General features: G+C 34.8%; 1 protein-coding gene and 1 long non-coding RNA gene across 15 annotated transcripts in view; both read left to right on the forward strand.

Moving 5' to 3' along the window:
* The window catches only part of LOC136036050 (fat-like cadherin-related tumor suppressor homolog), a 401,362-nt gene that overhangs the window by 146,459 nt on the left and 230,260 nt on the right, over nucleotides 1-24,643 (forward strand). For all 14 annotated transcript variants that reach the window (XR_010619615.1, XM_065717994.1, XM_065717993.1 and 11 more), the window contains 2 exons: nucleotides 7,796-8,009; nucleotides 15,849-15,988. Coding sequence is in view for 13 of the 14 variants with exons in the window: in XM_065717994.1 (XP_065574066.1) it covers nucleotides 7,796-8,009; nucleotides 15,849-15,988 (354 nt within the window). In the remaining variant the exon portion in view is untranslated. The remainder of the gene's footprint in view (nucleotides 1-7,795; nucleotides 8,010-15,848; nucleotides 15,989-24,643) is intronic.
* On the forward strand, nucleotides 12,145-13,376 carry LOC136036052 (uncharacterized). The gene is made up of 2 exons (XR_010619620.1): nucleotides 12,145-12,493; nucleotides 13,040-13,376. It is a non-coding gene; the product is annotated as an uncharacterized LOC136036052 (long non-coding RNA).

A 24,643-nucleotide genomic window follows, 5' to 3' on the forward strand; every position in this document is an offset into this window, starting at 1 on the left:
CCGTATCCAGGTTTTTTCGGGGGGGGGGGGGTTACAAAAATGGTACTTGTATGTTATAGCCTCTGCCTAATATTCTTCTAATATGTGTCTCTGACAATGAATGTTAATGAAATATACATGAGTATTGATAAAAAAAATATAATACTTTAGAAACCAATTCGGGCTATATAATCGTGCATTAGGGGGGAGGGGGTAAAATACAGCAGATTTGCATGCCTAATATGTTAGGTGCAATTATGTCACATATTATGAAGTAAGAATTGTTTTCTAACTTCACACTCTCCAAATACTTAACCCCCCCCTAGAGTGCAAAGATGTAGACCAAATTATATATTTTCTATCTATTTTGTCACTTCTCTTTGTTTTGCCTCACACTAAGCTGATTTTGTCACTTCTCACGCCTCACACTAAGCTGAAAGAAACTAACGAAAAAACCGATTCTAAAATGTTCAAATGAATGAACAACTTGGGCGGTAGAGGCTATGTTACACAAGTACCCAAAAAAATCAAAAGTCTGTTTATATGCATTTTTGCGAGTCGGACCAACATTTGGAGGAAGAGGACTCAAACCCCTTAACCTTCCCCTTGACACAGTCTTGATCCTCAATCAAAAGGACCCCTTGAAGCTGCTGAGTGGTTGGCGCACTGACGTGGGAATTCTGTGTCCAAGAGGCACGGGCTCAATCCCAGTTGTGACCAGTTATTTAGTTTGGGACGAGGGTCAGTGGCGTGACTTTTTAAGCTCAGCCAGAGTCTACCCAGCTCTAAATGGGTAGCTGGAGAAATCTGGGGAAGGTAAGCAGGAAGGGTTTGTGAAAGCACAGGATGGTTGGCCCCAAACCCCCCATTGCACTTCCCGCCGGTTTGGACCTTAAGGGTCTAGTGCCGTCTTACTTACTTACTTACTTACTTACTTGAAGCTGCCCATCATCCTCTTTTGGCCAGCATGAATTTCTTTTCTAAAATTTAATCTTATGTCATATTTTGATTTACAGTTCATTTACTAGATAAAAATGCAAATATTAGAGCAGATAAAACAAGAGTTCCCGCAGCTGTCGGAAAGTAAATTGATAGACCAGTAAAATTTTTAGTTTTATATGCTGAATTATCGTATTGCCTTTAATAACAATTTTGTTTCAAATAAGGCTTCTTTCTGATCAAAACCTGATAATTCAAGATTGATTGCCTTTGACCAAGAGGAAAAATCAGTATCTTCATTTTCAAGTAAATTTACTGCCCTCGAGCTAATTCACAAGCATATGAATTCCCCTTAAATAGAGCACTTCCAGAAAAAGGGGAACCGCTTAGCCTGTGAAGGGACGCCATTTTGTGGAAACCAAGATGAAGAATTCATATTAAGGGTCTAGGTTAAAACATGGCAAAAAATGAAATTTTTGCTTTTTAAATATTGTGAAAGCTCTTGTCCAACTGTATCCATGGGCACCATTGCAGGCGGGGGTCACATTTGCATTTATCATTCCTATCAAAAAAGCAAAAAAAGGGAAAATATTTAGCGTTCGAGAAAAAAATAATTTTTTGGCAAAAAATTAAAACCTTGGCCCCTGAGAATTTTATACAAATTGCACCCCTGTCCCCTCTCTCTTCGGGAATAGTACTGAGTAGGTCATGGCTCTATGGCTTAGTATTCTTAGATGTTATTATATATATTTACAATTCGGAAAAATTTATATTTCAAATCTTAATGTGAAGGATTAGGGCTTAAGACCCATCCACGATGAAATTTTATTAATACCGGAATTTAGCTCGTCCCTACACCCGGTATTAGCTGATGATAATGATCAGATTTTACCATTCGCATGTGTTTGTCTTTTATATCTTATATAGTCCTTGTTTATCTTGGTATACAAATGTTCTTGAACTCTGACGAGATCCAGTAGCTCCTCCCATTATTTTATTTCTCTTCTATTCCACGTTTCCAATTATTATTGTTTCTTTTCGCAATTTGTTCTTTATCTGAATAAAGGTTGGGTATTAGCCAATTATAAAATCCTATGAGCAATTCTGATTGGCTTGGCCTTAATCTAGTTCAAGTCGATTGAGCTTCAGTTTTGGCTCGACCAAGTTCTGTGCACTAGCTGAATGTTTATCACGTCTATTATGATTATATTCTTTATTTTGTTATTATATTTTTTATTTATTTTTTATTATTTCTTTTTTTTTATTATTTTCTATAATTATTATTATTTTACTTTTTATTTATAATTTATTTATTATGTTTATTATGAGAGCTTGGTTTCAGCTGATTCCCGAATCTAGGCTAGCTAAAAATAGGTACTAGTAACATCCTATTGCGATGTGAATTGGCCTTTAGTCCTTTAGCGTAACCCTCTCCAAAATAAGCCGGCTCTCAAGTGGCTCTACCTTTTAACTTCAAATTACAGATGTGATAACAAGAACAGCAAAATGCGTTTTCGTTATATTTTTGAAGTGATTTTGCTTTGTTTTAAATGTCACAAGTTTAACCTAACAAATTAGTACAACTTAAGTACGTACGTCGGATTTTACTAAATCTCATTGCGATGTGAATTGACCTTTAGCCCTTCAGCGTAGCCCTGTCCAATATCAACTGGCTCTCAATTGGCTCTACCTTTTTAACTTCAAGTTACAGAAGCAGTAACAAGAACGGCAAAATGCATTTTCTTTATATTTTTGAAGTGATTTTTCTTTGTTTTAAATGTCACAAGCTTAACCTAACAAATTAGTACAACGTAAGTACGTACGTCAGATTTTGCTAAATCCTATTGTAATGTGAATTGACCTTTGGCCCTTTAGAGTTGCCCTCTCCAAAACCAACAGGCTCTCAAGTGGCTCTACCTCTAACTTCAAATTACAGAAGTTATAACAAGACCGGCAAAATCCATTTTCTTTTACTTTTTTTAAGGGGTGCGGGATTTCGCTTTGTCTTAAATGTCACAAACATAACCTAAGGAATTAGTACAACTTAAGTAAATGCTTAGGATTTTACTTTGGCAGGGGTGGGGTAGATTTGGCAAAACTACAAGTACGTGAATTGTACGCAAAATATAGACAATTATGGGGTAAATTGTAAAACTAAATGATGAGATATAAAATCCCTGGCATTCGTGGTTGGTTTCATATATCCGCTGTCTCCAAAAAGTCTCAAAGAAAAAAAAAGAAGGAAAAGTTGAAAGATAAAAACACACAAAAACTTGTAAATTATAATAAATATCATGAAAATAATAAGATCGTGATCGATCGGTGAAATTCAAAAAATGAAATGAGATGTTGAGGGAACAATGGTCTGAAAATCTCCCCCTCCCCATTTACGTTCATTTACGTTCATTTACATTAATATCCGTTCACTTTGACTTGATTTATACTCTTTATTTTTGTGTGAAAAAGCTTGTTTGTTCAAATTTCTTGGCATTTTAATAAATTAATGGTACACTGTACGACAATTTACTTACATGCGTAACATACGACTGCATGTGAATGTGCTCCTGGAAGCTGGTAAAATGCGGAATTGCAAATTCTCCTAGCACCATAGAGAACTCCCGAACCAATTTGTGTTGAAATTGACTGGGGATCGTAATTGTCGCAGAAGTTCGAAAAGTTAACGAAAGGCTTATGTAGCTGGCGCGGAGTAAGCACTATCAACGAAACATCTAGGATGTAGGATCCCTTAGCTCTTTAGAGAAGGGTCACCCCCCCTCCAGCCCTGCCAAAGTAAAATCTTACGCATGTACTTAAGTTGTACTAATTCTAAGGGATTCTTAGAAGAATCAACCGAAGGCTTTCTGAAGTAAAACTTTGTGAAACAAAGTTTTGCACTAATAAAAAGTCAGATATATAGTTTGTATTGAGTTTGGTTACAATAGACATGGCGCATATTGTTGTAATTGCATATCGCAGCGACTCTTCTGTATTTTTATGCAATACTTTTGTGCTTAAATGCAAAAATTCCCGGCACATTCCACTACAAAAAAAGGGATTTTTTTCATTTAGTAAACAAAATAAATGTGAGATAAAAATAGAATCGTCAAAGAAAATGAACCCGATAAATTTTCCGCTGTAGAGTATCATAGTTAACCCTATGAACACCTCATCCCCTTTTTCTAAAATCGCTACATTCCCTTCAATCAGCGGTAATAATTTTTCCATCCCACAAAGCTAATAACTGAATTTACCATATACACTTGCAAATCAAAAAATTAAGAAGTATATTCATAAGATGAATTTGAATTTGAGTAGTTAGGGCTTAACAGCTTTAATCCCCCCCTGCTTATGTAGCTGGTTCGGCATAAGCACTATTAACGAAACGTCAGAAAAAAAATGGTGCTATCGCCCACTAATTTTCATAGTTATTGCTATACCTGGAGGAAAATATAATTTATTTTTCAAATATCATAATGATGCACTCAACCGTAACGCTTTACCACACAAGTCGCTGCGTTTCAACGTGGATTCCTTTCAATCAAGATGTAAAATATGTAACATTAAATAGTAGAAAACCACTCAATGTAGCTCAAATGAGAACCCAAACTGTAATTATACATAGTTGCCGATGCTTGACTTTCAGGTAAAAAATTCGAGGAATTCGATTTTTTTGGGGAATTAATAAAATTTGTGTTGGTACTTATCTGTTTGCCGGTACACACTCAAGAATTTTGATCTATGAAATCAGACAATAACTGGTTTATTGCTGTTTGTATACGGATATAATTACCTTCGGTTCAGTGGAAAACTACGTTGTACATATGTTTTAATAAATATCTAATCGGTATTTTGGTTAGGTTACATTTTACATGTAGTCTCGCTAGCCTTAACCTCCAACCCCCCTCCCCAATGTGCAAATATACATCCCAAATTATATAGGCCTACATCCTATCCATCTCCCAAGTGTCTCTGTTGTTTCAACCCCGTACCTCTAGATCCAAATTCTCAAGTGTTTATGGGCTAATAAATAAGGACCTTAGTATTTTTTTGGACAAATGCCTGTTCAAGATTTTTCTTCTGGGGGAGGGGCATTTTTTCTAAGGGGCTTACAAAAAAAAATGAAAATTAAATTACAGGAATTCGATTTTTTTGAAGAACTAACAAACTTGTTGTTTTTCTCGACAACGGCGTATTCGTGGTTTATGTTTGGTGGGAACATTTTTTTTTCTTCTGCGGGGCTTACAAAAAATAACACTTTAAAAAGGCATCAACAATTTGTTTATATGCATTTTCGTCACGATTTTACGAGTCAGATAATCTTTGGGGGGGGGATGGGTGTTAAACTCGGTAACCCCCCTGGATTTGGCCCCGGTTTAGGACAATAGTACGAGGTCAGCAAAGAAACACAAACTTCACTCAGCCAATTAAGAGAGATGTGAGAGTTACATTTGTAAAGACATTCTTATAAAAAGTACCCATCTTATTGTCTTTGTAAAGGAATTTGTTATCTAGAGCTTTGGGATTTTATTTATATGCCATTGGAACAGCCTCTTTCTGGTATAGAAGAAAGAAAGAAAGCTTCTCACAGTTTAGTTTTTCTTGTTCCATTTCTCGATGCAGAATTCAAGCAAGAAGAGCTATATTTTTGTTTGGTTTTGTAGTTTCTAGGGAATTCTGTTACTCTAAACCCATTTTCCAAGTACAGCTTGAAATATTTATCGCCTTCACAATCAAATTTGCGGTTGATAATAAGATTCGTCTGATTGGCTTGCTCTTGCTTGTTCAGATAGAAAGTGTTCATGGCATGCTTTTATTCCTTTTTCATTTTTTTTTTCTTTCTGTGCAACTAAGGATTAATGCTGCTCTAGCTAGCTATGGAATTTAACTAAACCGTCTTGTGGGTGGGTTCGACATTAGTCTTAATGGCGATACCTAAATCTTAGTATAAATGAACCTTTAAGGTAACTGAACCGGGGGACATAAAATTAATCTCGGCTGATTCAACACACAATAAATGGAGGTTTGTGCAGTGGATATTTCGGCCCTTGGACATAGGGCCGAAATATCCACCGAATTGAATTCTACTATCTTGGAAAAAAGTCCCTATTGTTTCTACTTTTTGTCTGTTTTCTGGGATTCTAGTTAAATTAGATATCATAACTTCAGGATAGAAAATTGTGTTGGTGCAAATGTTAAAGCTCCCTGGCTAGTTCTGTATATGTCGTATATTTTCAGAATATAATTTGTTCTTCGCGCCCGAAAATTTAAGATTTAAGAATTTACTGGAATATTTTGGGCATTTAATTTATATCCTCCGTATATTGTGATTTGTTAGTTTTATTTTAAATGACCGAAAATCTTAAATGAAGTACAGTGAGGAAAGATAGACATAAATAGGAGTTATGATAGGTACAAAAAAGAAGAAAAATATTGTTTAGTCAGAAAGCACTTATGCCTGCTTAAAAAGCGATAAATTAAAAAGAATTCGTTTTTTATTGCTAAATACTGTTTCGTACTTTAATGGGTTTTTTTTTCATTCGTAAACTCACTTTTAGTTTTGAAAAATGAAACAAAGCCAGTTAAACCGTGTGTAAAATTTTCCTTTAGCTCTTCTTTTCCTCTTATCAGGAGTTTTTCCTCTCAAACCCTCCGTTTTATTTATATAATATTGAATAATGAAGTGGCCGTTCCTGCATAATTTTTATATAATTTTATATAATTCATATTTTTGTATAACTATTTTTAATTATTATTAAATATTATTCATGTTTTCCCCTTACATTTCACCAAAAAAAAGAACCACTTTTGCTATTTTAAATAATGAAATGGCCGTCTCTCCATATTTTTTGTATAATTTTATATAATTCATATTTTTGTATAACTATTTATAATTATTATTAAATATTATTCATATTTTCCCCTTACATTTCACCAAAAAAAGAACCACTTCTGCCAAACAGACGAAATAGATATTCGTCGTTCTAAAAACAATGAACTAGCATTTGCCCTATTTGCTAAACTTGCCCTAACTGTTTTATAACTAATAGAAAATTTAAAAACGTACAAGACTAGCAAAAAAATTTACAAATTTCTGGAAGTTTTGATATCATCCAAATAAAATTATAACTTTTGATGAACTCAAGATTTTCACAAGTTTAATTTAAGCTCGTTTTGAGTCTTTCAAGTTCTGTAGTGGCGGTGTTGCTGCGCAACACTGCACTACTAATGGTACTCATAGTCTGATTTCCTATTAAGCTCATGCTGAAGTACCAAAGATTATGTGCATGCAACTGAACCTGCGTTTAAATCAACCCCCATTCAACTCAACCTCCATTTGATTCAACATCCGTGTTGCTCAACAGCCGTGTAAGTCAACCACGTTTAAATGAACCCCGTTCAATTCAACTCAATGCAACTCAACCCCCGTTTAAGTGAACTCCCATGCAATCAACCCCCAGTCTACTTCACCCCTTTCATCCCAACCTAACCTGTTGCAGGGTTTGAGAAGAATCAGGGTTTCGGTTACATGGGATTGAGTTAAATGGTATTGAGTTACATGGAGGTTGAGTTAAAACTGCGTTGGGTTTGAAGAGGGCTGGGTTGTAGGAGCGTTAGTTAAACAGGGATTGAGTTCAATGGGAACCATTCCTTTTTTATTAGCCTTTCATAATCTGCCTAACGACAATTAGTTTGCACTAAAGGTTCAGTTAAGAAAAATAACGTTTTTTGGAAACTTTCCAATGTCCTGCTTTCAGTTTTTTCTTCTTTCCTCTTTTTATCATTCCTTTCTTCATCCTTTCTTTATCATTTTCTAAATTAGTAGATAATATATTGATTCTACTCATAGTTCCTACTTTCTTATTATCTTTTATTTTAGATAAGAGCTATTGACAAAGGGACGCCTTCTTTGAGTTCCACGACTCATGTCATTGTCACTATCATTGACATTCCGGAGACATCTCCCAACCGCCCAAAAGTATTGGAATATGTCAATCATATTTTCTTAGATGAAGAACAACCAGTTGGCACCCTAGTGACGGGGATATACGCTGAAGATGGAGATGGCGATCATCTCTGGTTTTTGATTACAGGTATCGAAATTCACAATTGTGTTTCGAGGAAGATCAGTGGATAAAATATCATTGTTATTGTTATTTTCTTGTTTCACAAGGTATTGCCTAGGAAATAAAGGTTGGCTAACAAGGGCTTCTTTTCTTACACATATCTCAGAGGAGGGGGGATGAAGCTGACGAAAAAAGCAAAAGTAAGACATTTGATGTATATTTAGAGTTTTAGAAAATGTGGATATTTTTCTAACCGGAAATTTCGGGAACGGGTGGATTGCACACTTTCTAAAAAGAGACCAACTTTATGAAAAATAAGAAATTATCGTAAAGTCTTATGAAAAGTTCGGAGATTTCAGTTGGAGAAATACGGGTCGAAAGGCTACCCAACCTCATTGTGTACGTGTCTGACATGGCCTAGCAATCTTAATCTTCCTTCTATAATATCCCTTGAAAGTGGGATTTAACCCCATCTTGTGTACAGCTTGTTTGATAGTCAAACGAGGACCTAAAAGTGACCTTAAACAATTCCTCTGGAAAATTTCTTGCATATCTTCCTCAAACTTCAGAATTGCAGAAGTTCCAGAGCCACGCATAACCACTTTCATCATCGGGGCTTGAAAGCATCATCGGGGCTTGCCATGGGTACCAGGTAGTTTCCTCGGTGTATCGAGCAGCTGTCTGTAAACAGCTAAGGTTTTTTGGACACTGGAGTTCAGGTGCATACACAAGTTTTTTTTGTGTGGGGGGGGGGGGTGCCACGAACGAACTTTTGGGAAGAACGGATACTCAAATCACCTATCTCCGACAATTTAAGGATTGTAATCCTGTCGGTACCACAGCTATTGATTGTTCGCCATCACTCTCTTCTGCACAGGTTATCTCCACAAACACAAGAAAAACGGCTTGGTACACTTAATCAATGGTGTTATGAGAAAAGACTAATTGGCAACTACGCACAAAGCAAGGGAAGGTTGCTCTGTCCCCCTTCGCCGAAGCCCCCCTCCCTCTTCTTGAGCAAGTTCCCGCCCTAGCTTTGCCAATAAAATCATTTGTAAAGAACATCTTTACTTATTTATTGACAATTTGATATAGGCTCCAAACATTATTATATCTTAAATTTAAAGGGTATCGTGAAATTGTGATAGTTCCGTTTTTGTTTTTTTTTAAATGTCCATGCTCTAGAGTTTTACTTATCGTGAATACAACTGACGAGGGATGGGGAGCTGGGAATGTGAAACTAGTCCTCGCGGTCCTAAGAGGTCTAGAAATAACCCAATTTAGTAATAATTCAATAACCCCGTTTTGACCCAATAATTCAATAACCCAATTGAATAACCCAGTTTTGATTGTTTTTTTTTTATTTCATTTCGTATGAGTAACCTAAATTTTATCAATGGGTAATATGATCTTCAACGAAAAAAACAAGCATAGTTTTACATTGAGCTTTATTTCTTCCAATCATTCCCATAAATTCGTTCCCAAATAGACCTAAAAAAATATAAGCAGGCCCAAAATACGATAGTTAGGTGTAGTTTATTGTAGTTTTATGCTTGTTAGGTGCTTTTAAAAAAAATTCAATATAGGTTTCTGCTTAGTCCTTGGGGGCCCCTGATGGTATACTAGGTTTACCTTTTGATTATTGCTCACCATGGCAATGAGCATGGAATACAGAGAGTCAACTTAAGTTAATTTCTGTCCGAGGTAGGTTTTTATTTCAGGAGCTTTCTGCCTAGAAATAAATACTAAATGTGTCAAGAAACACTAATTTGTAGGCTTGAAAGAATTTATTGTTGAAGTTGGTTCTGGATTGCCGGAAAAATTTCCAGAAGTTCGAAAAGAAACATTATTTACTGACAAAATAATGGGACAACATGATAAAGTTATGTAATCGAATTATTACTTTTTACAAAATAACTTTTGACAGAGTTGTTCTTATTGTTCCTGCTAGATCATTTTCTTGCACCCCTGCTTTAAATTAAAAGAAAATTTTTTTTTAGGGGGTTATCATTGAAAGATGATAACTAATAGAATGATGAAAACGATTTTTCGACAATAACCAATTTCACATATTTACTTTTTAGGATGCGTTTCAAACTGGAGAATTATATAAGGCGGAGATTCAGACGTGCCACCTGGGAGGGGGCTCGTTTGGTTTTGCATGGTTAAATTCCATCAATCGAAAATTATTTTTTTTATACCTTCACTGGAAAAATAAAAAAAGGCCAAATCGCCCCTCTTTTCCCACCCTAGACTTTGAAAATATCTTTTTTGGGTATCATAATTTTAAAATAATGAAAAAAAAAAACATTGTCGCCACTACATTTTCGTGAATTGATGCTCCTGTGCAAAATCCAGTATTTCTGCAAAAGTTAATAGAAGAAAAAGTAAATTAAGTTATTTAATTATGTAATTAGATATTTAATTTATATAAAATCAAATTATTATCAAGATTAATGTCTTAACATGTCGTTTCTGTTCCTTCTTGAAGGTTAACGTCGATTTTTTTTTTCAGAAGGATTATACTGCCCTCTTATACAAGAAAGTTATTCTCTCTCTCTCTCTTCTCTGCCTTCTATGTTTTTCTCGATTTTGTATTTCCCGGAGAATATTTTATATCTCACAATTTCCAGATTTACGTACAGATGTCGTTAGAGGCTGCATCTTTTTTGGAATTGTTTTATTCGATTTTGTTTAATCAAATCAAAAGTAAACCTTTTTATGATTTTTATTATTCATCATTTTCTAGAATTTATGTTAAATATAAACTATTTCTTCAGTGGAATTTTTTATCTTTGTTAATTTTCCTTAAATAATTTTATCGTTTTCTGTTTCTTCTTGAAGCTTATCATCGATTTTGGGAACAATACTTTTTGGAAGGATTGTACTGCCCTATTATGTAAGAAAATCATCCTCCCATCCCCTCCTCTCTTTGCTTTTTTTCGATTCTTGTATTTCAAAACAATATTCTATATTTTGCAAATTCCAAAGATGGAAAGGCGAAATAGCCATCAATATGCTGTTGAATTTACTTTTTATTTTTCCTATCTTTTGTTGACGACATTATTTATTATATAGCCTATATATATAAAAATAAGTTGTCTGTGTGTGGATCTGTGGATGGATCAGGTGACGTCACCTGAAAAAACTGGATCAGGTGACAAAACTGAAAACTGAAAAAACTAAAAAAAGGCAAAAACTACAAAAAAAACTAAAAACTAATAAAAAAAATAAAAAAGCTAAAAAACTAAAAAACTAAAAAAAGGCAAAAACTACAAAAAAAAACTAAAAACTAATAAAAAAGCTAAAAAACTAAAAAAACTAAAAAAAGGCAAAAACTACAAAAAAAACTAAAAACTAATAAAAAAAATAAAAAAGCTAAAAAACTAAAAAAACTAAAAAAACTAAAAAAACTAAAAAAAGGTAAAAAACTAAAAAAACTAAAAACTAAAAAAAACTAAAAAAAAGGAAAAAACTGAAAAATAAGCTAAAATAAAGGTAAAAACCAATAAAAAACTAAAAAAAAAAACTGAAAAAACTAAAAAAAGGCAAAAACTACAAAAAAAAAATAAAAACTAATAAAAAAAGTAAAAAAGCTAAAAAACTAAAAAAACTAAAAAAAGGTAAAAAACTAAAAAAAATAAAAAATAAAAAAAAACTAAAAAAAAGGAAAAAACTGAAAAATAAGCTAAAATAAAGGTAAAAACCAATAAAAAACTAAAAAGAAAAAAAGGAAAAAACTAAAAAAAATTTTCATCTAAAAAACTAAAAAAAACTAAAAAAGGTAAAAACTAAAAGAACTAAAAAAGAAAAAAATAAATGACGACACTCAAAGAGAAAGCGACCAGGACAAAGGGAATGTTCGATTAGCAATCAACAAAGCACCGGGACACAGGGAGTATAAATGACGACCAGGACATAAGTAAAAAAAAAACTAACAAAACTAAAAAGAAGGTAAAAACTACAAAAAAACTAAAAAGAAAAAAACTAAAAAAAGGCAAAAACTACAAAAAAAACTAAAAACTAATAAAAAAGCTAAAAAACTAAAAAAACTAAAAAAAGGCAAAAACTACAAAAAAAACTAAAAACTAATAAAAAAAATAAAAAAGCTAAAAAACTAAAAAAACTAAAAAAACTAAAAAAAGGTAAAAAACTAAAAAACTAAAAACGAAAAAAAACTAAAAAAAGGAAAAAACTGAAAAATAAGCTAAAATAAAGGTAAAAACCAATAAAAAACTAAAAAAAAACTGAAAAAACTAAAAAAGGCAAAAACTACAAAAAAAACTAAAAACTAATAAAAAAAGTAAAAAAGCTAAAAAACTAAAAAAACTAAAAAAACTAAAAAAAGGTAAAAAACTAAAAAAAAAATAAAAAATAAAAAAAACTAAAAAAAAGGAAAAAACTGAAAAATAAGCTAAAATAAAGGTAAAAACCAATAAAAAACTAAAAAGAAAAAAAGGAAAAAACTAAAAAAAATTTTCATCTAAAAAACTTAAAAAAAACTAAAAAAGGTAAAAACTAAAAGAACTAAAAAATAAAAAAATAAATGACGACACTCAAAGAGAAAGCGACCAGGACAAAAGGAATGTTCGATTAGCAATCAACAAAGCACCGGGACACAGGGAGTATAAATGACGACCAGGACATAAGTAAAAAAAAAACTAACAAAACTAAAAAGAAGGTAAAAACTACAAAAAACTAAAAAGAAAAAAACTAAAAAAAGGCAAAAACTACAAAAAAAACTAAAAACTAATAAAAAAGCTAAAAAACTAAAAAAAGGCAAAAACTACAAAAAAAACTAAAAACTAATAAAAAAATAAAAAAGCTAAAAAACTAAAAAAACTAAAAAACTAAAAAAAGGTAAAAAACTAAAAAAACTAAAAACTAAAAAAAAACTAAAAAAAAGGAAAAAACTGAAAAATAAGCTAAAATAAAGGTAAAAACCAATAAAAAACTAAAAAAAAAACTGAAAAAACTAAAAAAGGCAAAAACTACAAAAAAACTAAAAACTATTAAAAAAAGTAAAAAAGCTAAAAAACTAAAAAAAACTAAAAAAGGTAAAAACTAAAAGAACTAAAAAAGAAAAAAAATAAATGACGACACTCAAAGAGAAAGCGACCAGGACAAAAGGAATGTTCTATTAGCAATCAACAAAGCACCGGGACACAGGGAGTATAAATGACGACCAGGACATAAGTAAAAAAAAAAACTAACAAAACTAAAAAGAAGGTAAAAACTACAAAAAAAAAGAAAAAAAAACTAAAAACTAATAAAAAAACTAAAAAATCTAAAAATCTAAATAAACTAAAAAAGAAAAAAAAAGGAAAAAAATAAAGGAGAAAAACAAAACTAAAAAACGAATGTATATACAGACCGGGACACAGGGATACAAATGACGACCGGGACACAGGGAATATAAATGACGACCGGGACACAGGGACACAACTACAACGGGGACACCGGGGGAAACAGGGGGATATAAATGACGACCGGGACACCGGGACAGGGAATGGTCGATTAGCAATCACCATCAACAAAGCTCAAGGGCAATCATTAGAATCATGAGGTATAGATCTGAATACAGATTGTTTTCCCATGGACCATTATATGTTGCATGTTCAAGAGTCGGTAAACCTGACAATCTATTTATATGCAAAGACAATGGGACAGCAAAGAATGTTGTATATTCGCAAGTTTTACGTAGTTAAAACCATATATATATATATATATATATATATATATATATATATATATATATATATATATATATATATATATATATATATATATATATATATATATATATATATATATATATATATATATATATATATATATATATATATATATATATCTATATTCACAGGTGGGACATAGGGACACAACTACAATGGCGCGTAACTATTATGGCGCGTAACGACTTACGCGCGCGGGGGGGCTTGGGGGGGGCGCGAAGCGCCCCCACCAACTAGGTGTTGGGGTGGCGCGAAGCGCCACCCCAACAGCTAGTAGCCTATATATATTTGTTGACAAGTGTTAATAAATTCGTAATTCATCCGTTGGCGATGGGGCGATGTAAAAAGTTCCTAGGGTTCAATTTTTTTCTATTTTTCAAAAAAAACTTCACGTTCTTTCCAAATGTAAAAAAAGAAAAAGAAAATGTTGCAAACGATTGCCCCCATAAATCTAGAAACACAAGTGAATTTCACTAATGTCTATATACTGAACTATAATCAATGTTCATTTTTAAATAATTTGAGTTTTTATTCTATATTCGCAAGAGTTTTATGCCGACTGCCTGTCGGAATAAAACTGCATGTCGGCACTTTGAAAAAACTTACTTATTGTTGTAATTAAACGGTCCTTGTGTTTACGAGTTGTTTTAAAGAATTGGGACACAATTTAGACTTTAGCGTAAAGAGCGAGGTATACTTCATATACATAATAATTTCTGTTTGTTTTAAGTTTTAATGTTGCTCCTTACTATCAGCTGAAAAAACTTGTTTTTTTTAATATAATTTCTAATCGTTCTTTAAATAACGCCAGGACATCTGGCTCCACCTCAACGGAAAAATCCTCCTTCCCGCGGAAATATTCTCAAGAAAATTCAATCCTGGCAAAAATTTACCCCGGACAATTACCCTTAGCATCACCACAAGCAAAATTGAATTTGTAAAGAGAAAGCATGACATATAAAGAAATTTCGCATAGGAATTTTCGCAAATTCCCCCAGTCTAAAATTTTCCCATAAAAGTTCGCCCCCTGGAAACTTCCCTCTTTATGGAAAATTTTCCCCTTTCAAAATCCCCCCCAGCAAAAATTCGTCCTCCCTTCCCCACCCGAAAAAATATATGTATACTTCCCAATAACAAAAATTATATGCAAACAATGGGCAATTTTTATATAACTTAAAGATCTTTTCCCAGTGACTGTGGTGGATCATGTTATCTCCACAGACATAGTTATTGGGCCTTTTTAACTATGCTGAACAAAAGAGCTACCTCAAAATTTTGATTGGACGATTTTGGGAAAAAGTGGCGTGGGAGGGGGCCAAGTTGACCTCCAATTCTTTTGGTCATTTTGAAAGGACACTAAAACTTTTCATTTCTGTTAGAATGAGCCCTCTCCTGACGTTCTAGGCCCACTGGGTCGATACGATCACCCCTGGAAAAAAAAAGAAAAAGAAAAAACAAATGAATAAACACGCATCCGTGATTTTTCTTCTGGCAAAAATTACAAAATTCCACATTTTTGCAGATAGGAGCTTGAAGCCTCTACAGTAGGGTTCTTTGATACGCTGAATCTGATGGTGTGATTTTTATTGAAATTCAATGACTTCAAGGGGGTCTTAATGAAACTTATATATTTGAATCAGCATAATAAGTCAGTTCTTGTCATAATATCTACTGGTATCAACATTCCGTTTTTTAGAGTTTCGGTTACTATTGAGCTGTTGTTCCTTACTTACAGTTCGTTACCACGAACTGTTTGATAATGAGAGAACGGTTGAAATGTCTAGAGCATGTTCTTTGGATGAAGGATGATAGATTGCCAAAGATTGTGCTTTTTGGCCAACCGTCTTGGGCTAAACGGGAAGCAGGTTGTCTGCGGTTGGGGTAGCAGGAAGTGGTAAGGAAAGATTTAAGGGAAATGAGAATTTCCTGGGAAGATGTAAAGAGGGAGGATTTGGATAGATTGGGACGGAAGAGGAACGTGCGTAGCTGTGTTGGCCTCTGGCGGCTTGGTGCTGCGGTGAGATGTTAGTAGTAGAAGTAGTATATGTTACACTGCCCTCAGACTGTAATAGTCATCAGTTTATGATCGTATTTGTTCCTTTTTTTTAATTCTTTGCTGTTTTTCTTTTAGATGGGAATGCCAATGATACATTTGCCATTGACAATTCATCTGGACAAATTTACGTACGTAAGGCGTTGGATGCTGAATCGTTTTCTTCTTACAATCTGACTGTGGTCATCACAGATGGTAGCAATCCTGTTGAAGTTCATGTAAGATTCCTTTCAATCTTCTGAGTAGCTTGAATTAGTGACGTCAGTTTGGCTGGGAGAGAGGGGAAAGGAGCGGAGGTTCTGTCCCCTCATAGATTTCCAGATCTAGAGGAGACTATTCCAGGGGAGAACAAGCACAAAAAATTGTTTTGATTCAAAATGTGTTTTAATGATAGATTCAGTTTTAATTCTGGGTTTTGAGTTTTAATTTTGTTTTACTGAGTTAGTCATCACTGAAGTAATCCCGTTGAAACTCATGTAAGGTTTCTTCCATTCTTCTAAGTTGCTTGAATCAGTGGCATCGATTTTGTGGGGGGATTTCAAAAATTGTATCCATCTTGTGGGACGTGCCACACTAAATACAAGTGTGCCATGCGTGGCGTGAAGTCTGGCAGTTGTAGTGTGAAGAAGCAGAGTATGGTGGAAGTGAGCCACATGTGGGGGAATAAACTGTCCTTAGAATGAAGTCTAAATGATGGAGAGTGTTTGAGCCCTCTCTGAAATGATAAATCAATGTATTCGTGGAAAGAAGCTGAATCGAAGAAGGGGAACATTAGGTACTGAGGTTGTTTATGGCGCAAAGACTCGTGGTGTGGAGGGATGTGGAACTTGTGACGGGACTAGTGGTAATCCAAAATTTATTCTCAGCGACTGAGAGTGGGTGACCCCTCGTAGAAATTACAATGTAGGAACTGAACTTGACGTGGTAACTCAGAAAATGTCAAAGACCGATATTTATGCAGGTTTTTTTGGGGGGAGGGGGTAAAATGAAAAAACAATTTTTTGACAGTTTGAATAAGAAGTACCTAAAAATATGTACATCTTTCCCAGCCTCCGAACCTGTCTCATGTTCCCCCAAGCAGGATATGTATTCTTTGTTCTTGTCTGATGCATATGAAATTACCCAGTACTTCACCCCTCGCATTGCACTTGGCTGTCAAGTATTGCAATTATAACTTTCTTTGCTGGAATTTCCGAGAAAGAATAGAGCTTGAATTGAAAATGTAGGTCAATAGAGGTCGTTAGTTCTTAATGCAAAAAGTCTCAAAATCTTTTCACTTTTCTTCTAATGGCAATTACCGATAATGGGTACATAATAATGTCTGAATTCTCGTTATTTATAAACAGGAACTGCAATTTATACCTTTCGCTGTAATAAAATATTCTTTTTCTTACCCTGATATCCTTTGCAGGTGAATTAACAAAGCTCAAACACGAGGGGAAATAAGTTTGTTAGAATTAAAACTTATGTCAAAACTAAGACAGCGTTTCTTCTTTCAAAAAGTCTTCGCCAAAGAAGTCTTTTACCTTAGTATGGAAACTCGGAAAAGCTGTTTTAGGGGAAAATATTTTTTTTTATAAAGATCTGCAAAATCCAAATTGCAAAATTTACGACAACTGCAATCACACAAATAATTGAGCCACATTAATAAGTAAAATGCTTCTTGGTCTTCTAAAATAACGACAATAATAATTCTATTCCCCTCATAAAACCAAATACAAAAAAAGAAAAAAAAAAATCAAAAAGAATAAAAATTATTCTAGACAAATATGACACAAGACAGACATTGATTGTAAGCTAAAGCAGCTGCATTTAATCAATACGTGCGTATTCTACACCGATTTTTGACCTCAAAATCACTCCTTGATTACCGCTCATTTTAAGATTTTTTTTTTTATTCAAAAAAGCTTAGGTACTTGCCCCGGCGCAGAAATTGTAAGGGTGCAAAATTTCAAATAAATAATCTATCCGCTATAATCAATTTGTAATTAAATAATTATTTTGTTTAATTATAAGAATAATCATTTTGCATAGTAATTATAAAATTTAAATAGTAAACAAAACAATAATTAAAAGATACATTATCAATTGATTAATTAATTGAAAATAATTTGGCTAATAAATGAAAAATTTTGTTAAAATTTAAACTGAAATTTCGTGGGAGACAGGAGAGGGGGGGGGGGCTAATCAAGATTTTGCCCTGGGCCCAAGAGAATTCAGAACCGTCACCGGTCTAGCCATGCAAAATTTTGTCTGGCCCTTAAGTCTGTTTCTTATCTTTGCCAAGCTTTTGGCTACTTTCACGAGAGAGGCTTAGTTTCAAGATTACTGTGTATTCATTAGTACCATTGCTGTACTTTTTAAATGTTCAAATTAAAGCAATGGTCTATTCGAACATACAAATACTGCACAATGAGAAGCTATGCTACTACTAATGCTACTTACAACTTACCGCAGCACCAAGCCGCCTGAGGCTAACACAGCTACGCACGCTCTTTCCCCATCCCAATCTATTCGAAGCCTCCCTCTTTACACCCTCCCAGGAAGTTCCCATTTCCTTTAAATCTTTCTTTATGACATCCTCCCACCCCAGACGAGGAAGACCTGCTTTCCGTTTAGCCCTAGACGGTTGATCGAAACGGATAATCTTCGGCAATCTGTCATCCTTCATCTGCATAACGTGCCCTAGTCATCTCAACCTTTCTTTCATTATAGCCCTTGAAAGCGGGATTGAATCACGTTTTTCGTACAGCCTACTGTTTGAAATACGGTCATTCAGCCAGGTACTCAGAACGATTAATAGACAATTTCTCTGGAAAACCTTTAGTAAATCTTCATCCGCTTTTTGGAGCGCCCATGCTTCAGAGCCATGTTTGAGCACTGTCATCAGTACCTTCCAATATTCTAATCTTGGTTTGCAGACATATCTTCCCATTCTTCCAAACTTTTATTAGCTTGAAAAAAAAAATTTAACATCTTCACTGCTCCCACTGTCTTAACTAATAATACTACCAAGGTAAGTGAACCTGCCCACCTGATCAATCTTTTCGTTACCCAACGTCGCCTTTTCATCTTCACTTATTCCTAGCCTTTGTGACTTAGTCTTCTTAACGTTAATTTTTAATCCTATTCTAGCACCCTGAACTCGCAAAATCTCTTAAAGTTCGTTAATATTGCTGACACTTTCATCTAGGATGCTTAAATCATCAGCATAATCTAAGTCTAGGAGAGTTTTTCCTCCCCATTTGATTCTGTCTCTCCCATTGCCTTTCCTGGGCTCCTTAAGACAAAGTCTATCAAAATGATCCATATAAAGGGGGATAGAACACAACCCTGCTTAACTCCTGATTTAATACAAAACCAGCTGCTAACCTCATTTCCTACCTTAACCGCAGCAGTATTTTTCTCGTACATAGCACTAATCACTTTAATATATTTGTCTGGTATACTACATAAGGATAAGGCGTTTTGCGAAAGCTCTTCTAACAACAGAATCGAACGCTTGCTCATAATCTATAAAACTGAGGACCAAAGGTGTTTGACAAATAAGGCATTTCACAATTATGAACCTAAGATTGAAAATTTAGTCGACACATTCTCTACCTTTTCTAAAACCGCACTGTTCTTTTCTTAAAACTTTGTCTACAGCAGCTCTCAGTATAAAAAGTATCATATTACTAAGTAATTTGCTACCTACAGAAACCAGACTAATGCCTTGATAATTACGACACTCACTCTTATCACCTTTCTTATACATTGGTTTACTTTGAGGTTTTCCTAAAATCGTTAGATACTTCCCTTTTTCAAAATTATATTCATAATCTTCAGTAATTTTAACCTCAGAGCCACCATATTTAAGAAATTCATTTACCATACTATCAGTACCTGGAGCCTCAATATTTCTTATTCTTCTAGTACTTTCGCTAATTCTTCCTCACAAAACAAATAGTCCTTCACATCCAACGTATCAGAAACCTTGTCACCCTCTATATCTTTTTCTGCAACTGTATCTCGGTTTATCTCAAAATAACTCTTTCCTTATCACTAATTGTGGCCCCGTTCCTATTTTCAACTGGGACAAGTCAGATTGACTAGTCCCTCTCAATTTATTAACATGCCAGTACAATATTTTACTATTATGCCGTCTAGCTGCTTCTTCCAGATCCTCGGCAATTTTATCCATGGCTTCCACTTCACACCTCCTTAGTTGGTATTTTAATGCTTTCTCCACTTTCTTTGCATTCCTTTTGTTTTCATATGATCTATCACTCAGATAATTCTTGTACAAACCCCTTCTCCTCTCTATTAAACATAAAGCTTTTTCACTAGTATTCCTAGCTGTTGCCTCAGATTTATGTTATCAATGTTACTGTAGAGTCGATTTATAGTCCATCTTCTGGAATGTGATAGCACACAGAAGAGGGTCTTAAAAACTGAGGCTAGTGGGTGGCCTGGAAACATTTTTCGTTCATATTTATGAAAAAAACTTCTTTTTGGAGTGTCACCAACCTCTTGAAAAATGGGATATTTCTTGTATATGTCTGGGACAACTTTGACGATGGGTATTTTGTAGTACAGTAATGGTACCGTACGAGTACAGTACGAGTATGAGCTTCGGTGGCTCGGGTTGCTGTGACCTCCTCAGAAAGATGTTTTCATCTAATTCAAACGCTAATTTTCACCACTAGTTTTACCTAATTAAAACAAAGTTTTAATTAGACCATTGCTTTAAAAAATGATTGACAACCTTCTGAAATTTAGTTACTAGGAAGTATCAGAATAGGTTCGACAAGGGTTCGTCAGAATTCGCCATAGATTTGTCAGAATAGAGGGTTTTCATTTTAATAATTTTGAAACCCGCTTGCAAGGGATCTATTTTTTGCCTCGATATTCATTGCTATAAATGAAATTGTGCTGAGCTTAATTACAGGTAGGACCGTCACGTATGAATAGGGGACGCCCCCCATTATTTTTGGGCACTCGTTAAAAAGCGGTAAAATCGTGGTGCGAAGTGCCACGATTTTTTCGACTCCGCCAAAATTTGTTTTGTTTAAACAAGACGCGAAAATACTGACGCGTCATCTACAAAATCTCGAACTTGGTCGGTAAATGCAGCCGTTTTATCGACTCCTACTGTGATTTTACAAATGGTGCCACGATTTTCCATTTGGTTAAATAAATAGCATGGTAATATTGACATGGTATTTACCAAAATCTCAATCTCGGTCGGTGCATGCTATATTCTGACCAATCTCGGTCAGAATAGAGGGTTTTCATTTTAATAATTTTGAAACCCGCTTGCAAGGGATCTATTTTTTGCCTCGATATTCATTGCTATAAATGAAATTGTGCTAAGCTTAATTACAGGTAGGACCGTCACGTATGATTAGGGGACGCCCCCCAATATTTTTGGGCACTCGTTAAAAAGCGGAAAAATCATGGTGCGAAGTGCCACGATTTTTTCGACTCCGCCAAAATTTGTTTTGTTTAAACAAAGACACGAAAATACTGACGCGTCATCTACAAAATCTCGAACTTGGTCGGTAAATGCAGCCGTTTTACCGACTCCTGCTGTGATTTTACAAATGGTGCCACGATTTTCCATTTGGTTAAATAAATAGCATGATAATATTGACATGGTATTTACCAAAATCTCAATCTCGGTCGGTGCATGCTGTGGTTTTGCCGACTCGTGCAGTGGCTACGTATCGTATTCAGAACATACATTGTGCTAATTATTGATAAAAAAAATTGGTAAAAATGACCAGCCAGTCGTTAAAATTCCTCGCTCCCCCTTCTAAATATTTTGGCTAGTAACGACCCTGATTACAGGTTGCAAAGTAAACGTATCAGCTACGAATTTGGGATTTGTTTAAACAAGGATTTTTTTTTCTCTTTAAAACCGTTTTTTCCTTTTTTGCCAGCTAATGCGAATAAAAACAATTGTTGCAATATCTTCCAAAAATAAATGAATAAGTTATTGCCTGCTCTTTTTTGACATATTTTTTATTTCAAATCTTTTCTATTCTGTAGAAAGCGAAAAAGTTGTCATTACCATGTCCGTTGAGATAAATGTTTGTCTTCTGTCTGCATGCCTGTCTATCAAATTGATTTTCTGGGAAAAGATGCCTTTTTTTTTAATTTGAGATAAGAATCGAGACAAAATTTTGCTATTTCTGTATATAGTGCAGGGAAGTCGGGGGGGGGGGGGTGATAATGCGTGCATGTTTAGCACAAAATACTGGAAACATTTTGCATATACTTATCTAAAAAAAATATTGAAGTAAATGCTGTTTTTTAAATGTATTTTTACAATTAAAAAAGTAGAGAAAAGCTTACCGTATTTTATGAGGTTTTATCGAAACAAGTCATGTTTCAAATTCTAACGTTGTCTAAATGCAATAATAAAAGAAGAGAAAAAATGAAAATATTGAATGGGTCAGAACATTGCCACCTGTCTATGCCTCCGAATATCATATACATATTTTGAAATGAAATAATGCTGAATAATCAGCTTACGTACAAGAATCGAAAGAAAAGCAAAAAAAAATCTTTCAACACAATGACTATTTTGTAATTTCCCCCTTAAATTCGTATGAAAATGTCTTCAATTCAGATATTTAAATATCCTAAAAAATTATGCGTTATCCATTCCTTCAGACTTTTCTCTTTAAAAGGGAACTACATAACTGCCCTGTCCAAAATACTGTTCAATTTCCCTGAACAAAAGAGCACAGGTTAAGTTGTCAAAGAATGAACTATTAAGGATTAGAAAGCACATGAGATACTGTTGCCTTCTCAGATTTAACAAACGAGATGAAAAAAAAAAAAAAAAACCCGCAAAACTGAAATCACAAGCAGATATAATTAGGAGCTGTAGATGGTAGCAGTTTTGGACCTCTGAGAAAGGCCTCTTTTTTATCTCTCTTTTTATGTCACTTGGTATCTACCAAGTGACATATAGCGATCACAAATTCTGTCCGTGTCCTGTCCTGGTTTTGCTACTTTAGGCACTTCCAGGTAAGCTAGGACGATGAAATTTGGCAGGCGTATCAGGAACCAGACCAGATTAAATTAGAAATTGTCGTTTTCCAGATTTGACCATCTGGGGGGAGGGGAGTGGGGGCCCGTTAATTCGGAAAAAATAGAAAAATTGAAATATTTTAAACTTACGAACTGTTGATCAGATCTTAATGAAATTTGATGTTGGGAAGGATATCGTGTTTCAGAGCTGTTATTTTAAATCCCGACCGGATCTGGTCATATTGGGGGGATTTGGGAGGGGGAAACCTAAAATCTTGGAAAACAATTAGAGTGGAGGGATCGGGATGAAACTTGGTGGGAAAAATAAGCACAAGTCCTAGATACATGATTGACATAATCGGAACGGATCCGCTCTCTTTGGGGTAGTTGGAGGGGGGGTAATTCTGAAAAATTAAAAAATGAGGTATTTTTAACTTACGAACGAGTGATCGGATCTTAATGAAATTTGATGTTTGAAAGAATATCGTGTTTCAGAGCTTATATTTTGAATCCCGACCGGATCCGGTGACATTGGGGGGAGTTGCGGGGAACCTAAAATCTTGGAAAACGCTTATAGTAAAGGGATCGGGATGAAACTTGGTGGTAAAAATAATCACAAGTCTTAGATACGTGATTGACATAACCGGAACGGATCCGCTCTCTTTGGGGGAGTTGGGGGGAGGGTTAATTCTAAAAAAATAGAAAAAATGAGATATTTTTAACTTACGAAGGAGTGATCGGATCTTAATGAAATTTGATGTTTGGAAGGATATCGTGTCACATAGCTCTTATTTTAAATCCCTACTGGATTCGGTACCATCGGGGGGCATTGGGGGGACCTAAAATCTTGGAAAACGCTTAGAGTGGAGGGATCGGGATGAAACTTGATGGGAAAAATAAGCACAAGTCCTAGACAAGTGATTGGCATAACCGGAACGGATCTGCTCTCTTTGGGGGAGTTGGGGGGAAGGGTTAAATTCTAAAAAATTGGAAAAAAATGAGGTATTTTTAACTTAAGAAGGATTCATCAGATCTTAATGAAATTTCATATTTAAAAAGACCTCATAACTCAGATCTCTTATTTTAAATCTCGACTGGATCCAATGTCATTGGGGGAGGGGAGCCGGAAATCTTGGAAAACGCTTAGAGTGGAGAGATCGGTTGAAACTTGATGGGAAGAATAAGCACAAGTTATAGATACGTGATTGACATAATTGGAACGGATCCTTTCTCTTTGGGGGAGCTGGGGGTTGTTAATTTGGAAAAGTTTGAAAAATTGAGGTATTTTTAACTTGAGAACGGGTGACCGGATCTTAATGAAATTTGATATTTAGAAGGAATTGTGTCTCAGAGCTCTTATTTCAAATCCCGATCAGATCTGTTGACATTGGGGGAGTTAGAGTTCGAAACTGGAAATCTTGGGAAGCGCTTGTAAATGTCGTAGATACGTGATTGACGAAACCGGACTGGATCCGCTCTCTTTGAGGGAGTTACGGGTGGGGTTCAGTGCTTTGGCGAGTTCGGTGCTTCTGGACGTGTAAGGACGATGAAAATTGGTAGGCGTGTCAGGGAGCTGACACGCCTGGAAAACACTGGTAGGCGTGTCAGAGAGCGGACTCGATCCGCTCTCTTTGAGGGAGTTACGGGTGGGGTTCAGTGCTTTGGTGAGTTTGGTGCTTCTGGACGTGTAAGGACGATGAAAATTGGTAGGCGTATCAGGGAGCTGCAAAAATTGACTTGATAAAGTCGTTTTCCCCATTCGACCGGGTGGGGGCTGAAGGGAGATTAATCAATTTCAATTAGAAAAATTGAGATATTTTTAAACTTACGAGTAGGTGATCGGACCTTAA

This window comes from Artemia franciscana, chromosome 15 (assembly GCF_032884065.1).
Source record: "Artemia franciscana chromosome 15, ASM3288406v1, whole genome shotgun sequence".
In the NCBI taxonomy this organism is placed as follows: domain Eukaryota; kingdom Metazoa; phylum Arthropoda; class Branchiopoda; order Anostraca; family Artemiidae; genus Artemia; species Artemia franciscana.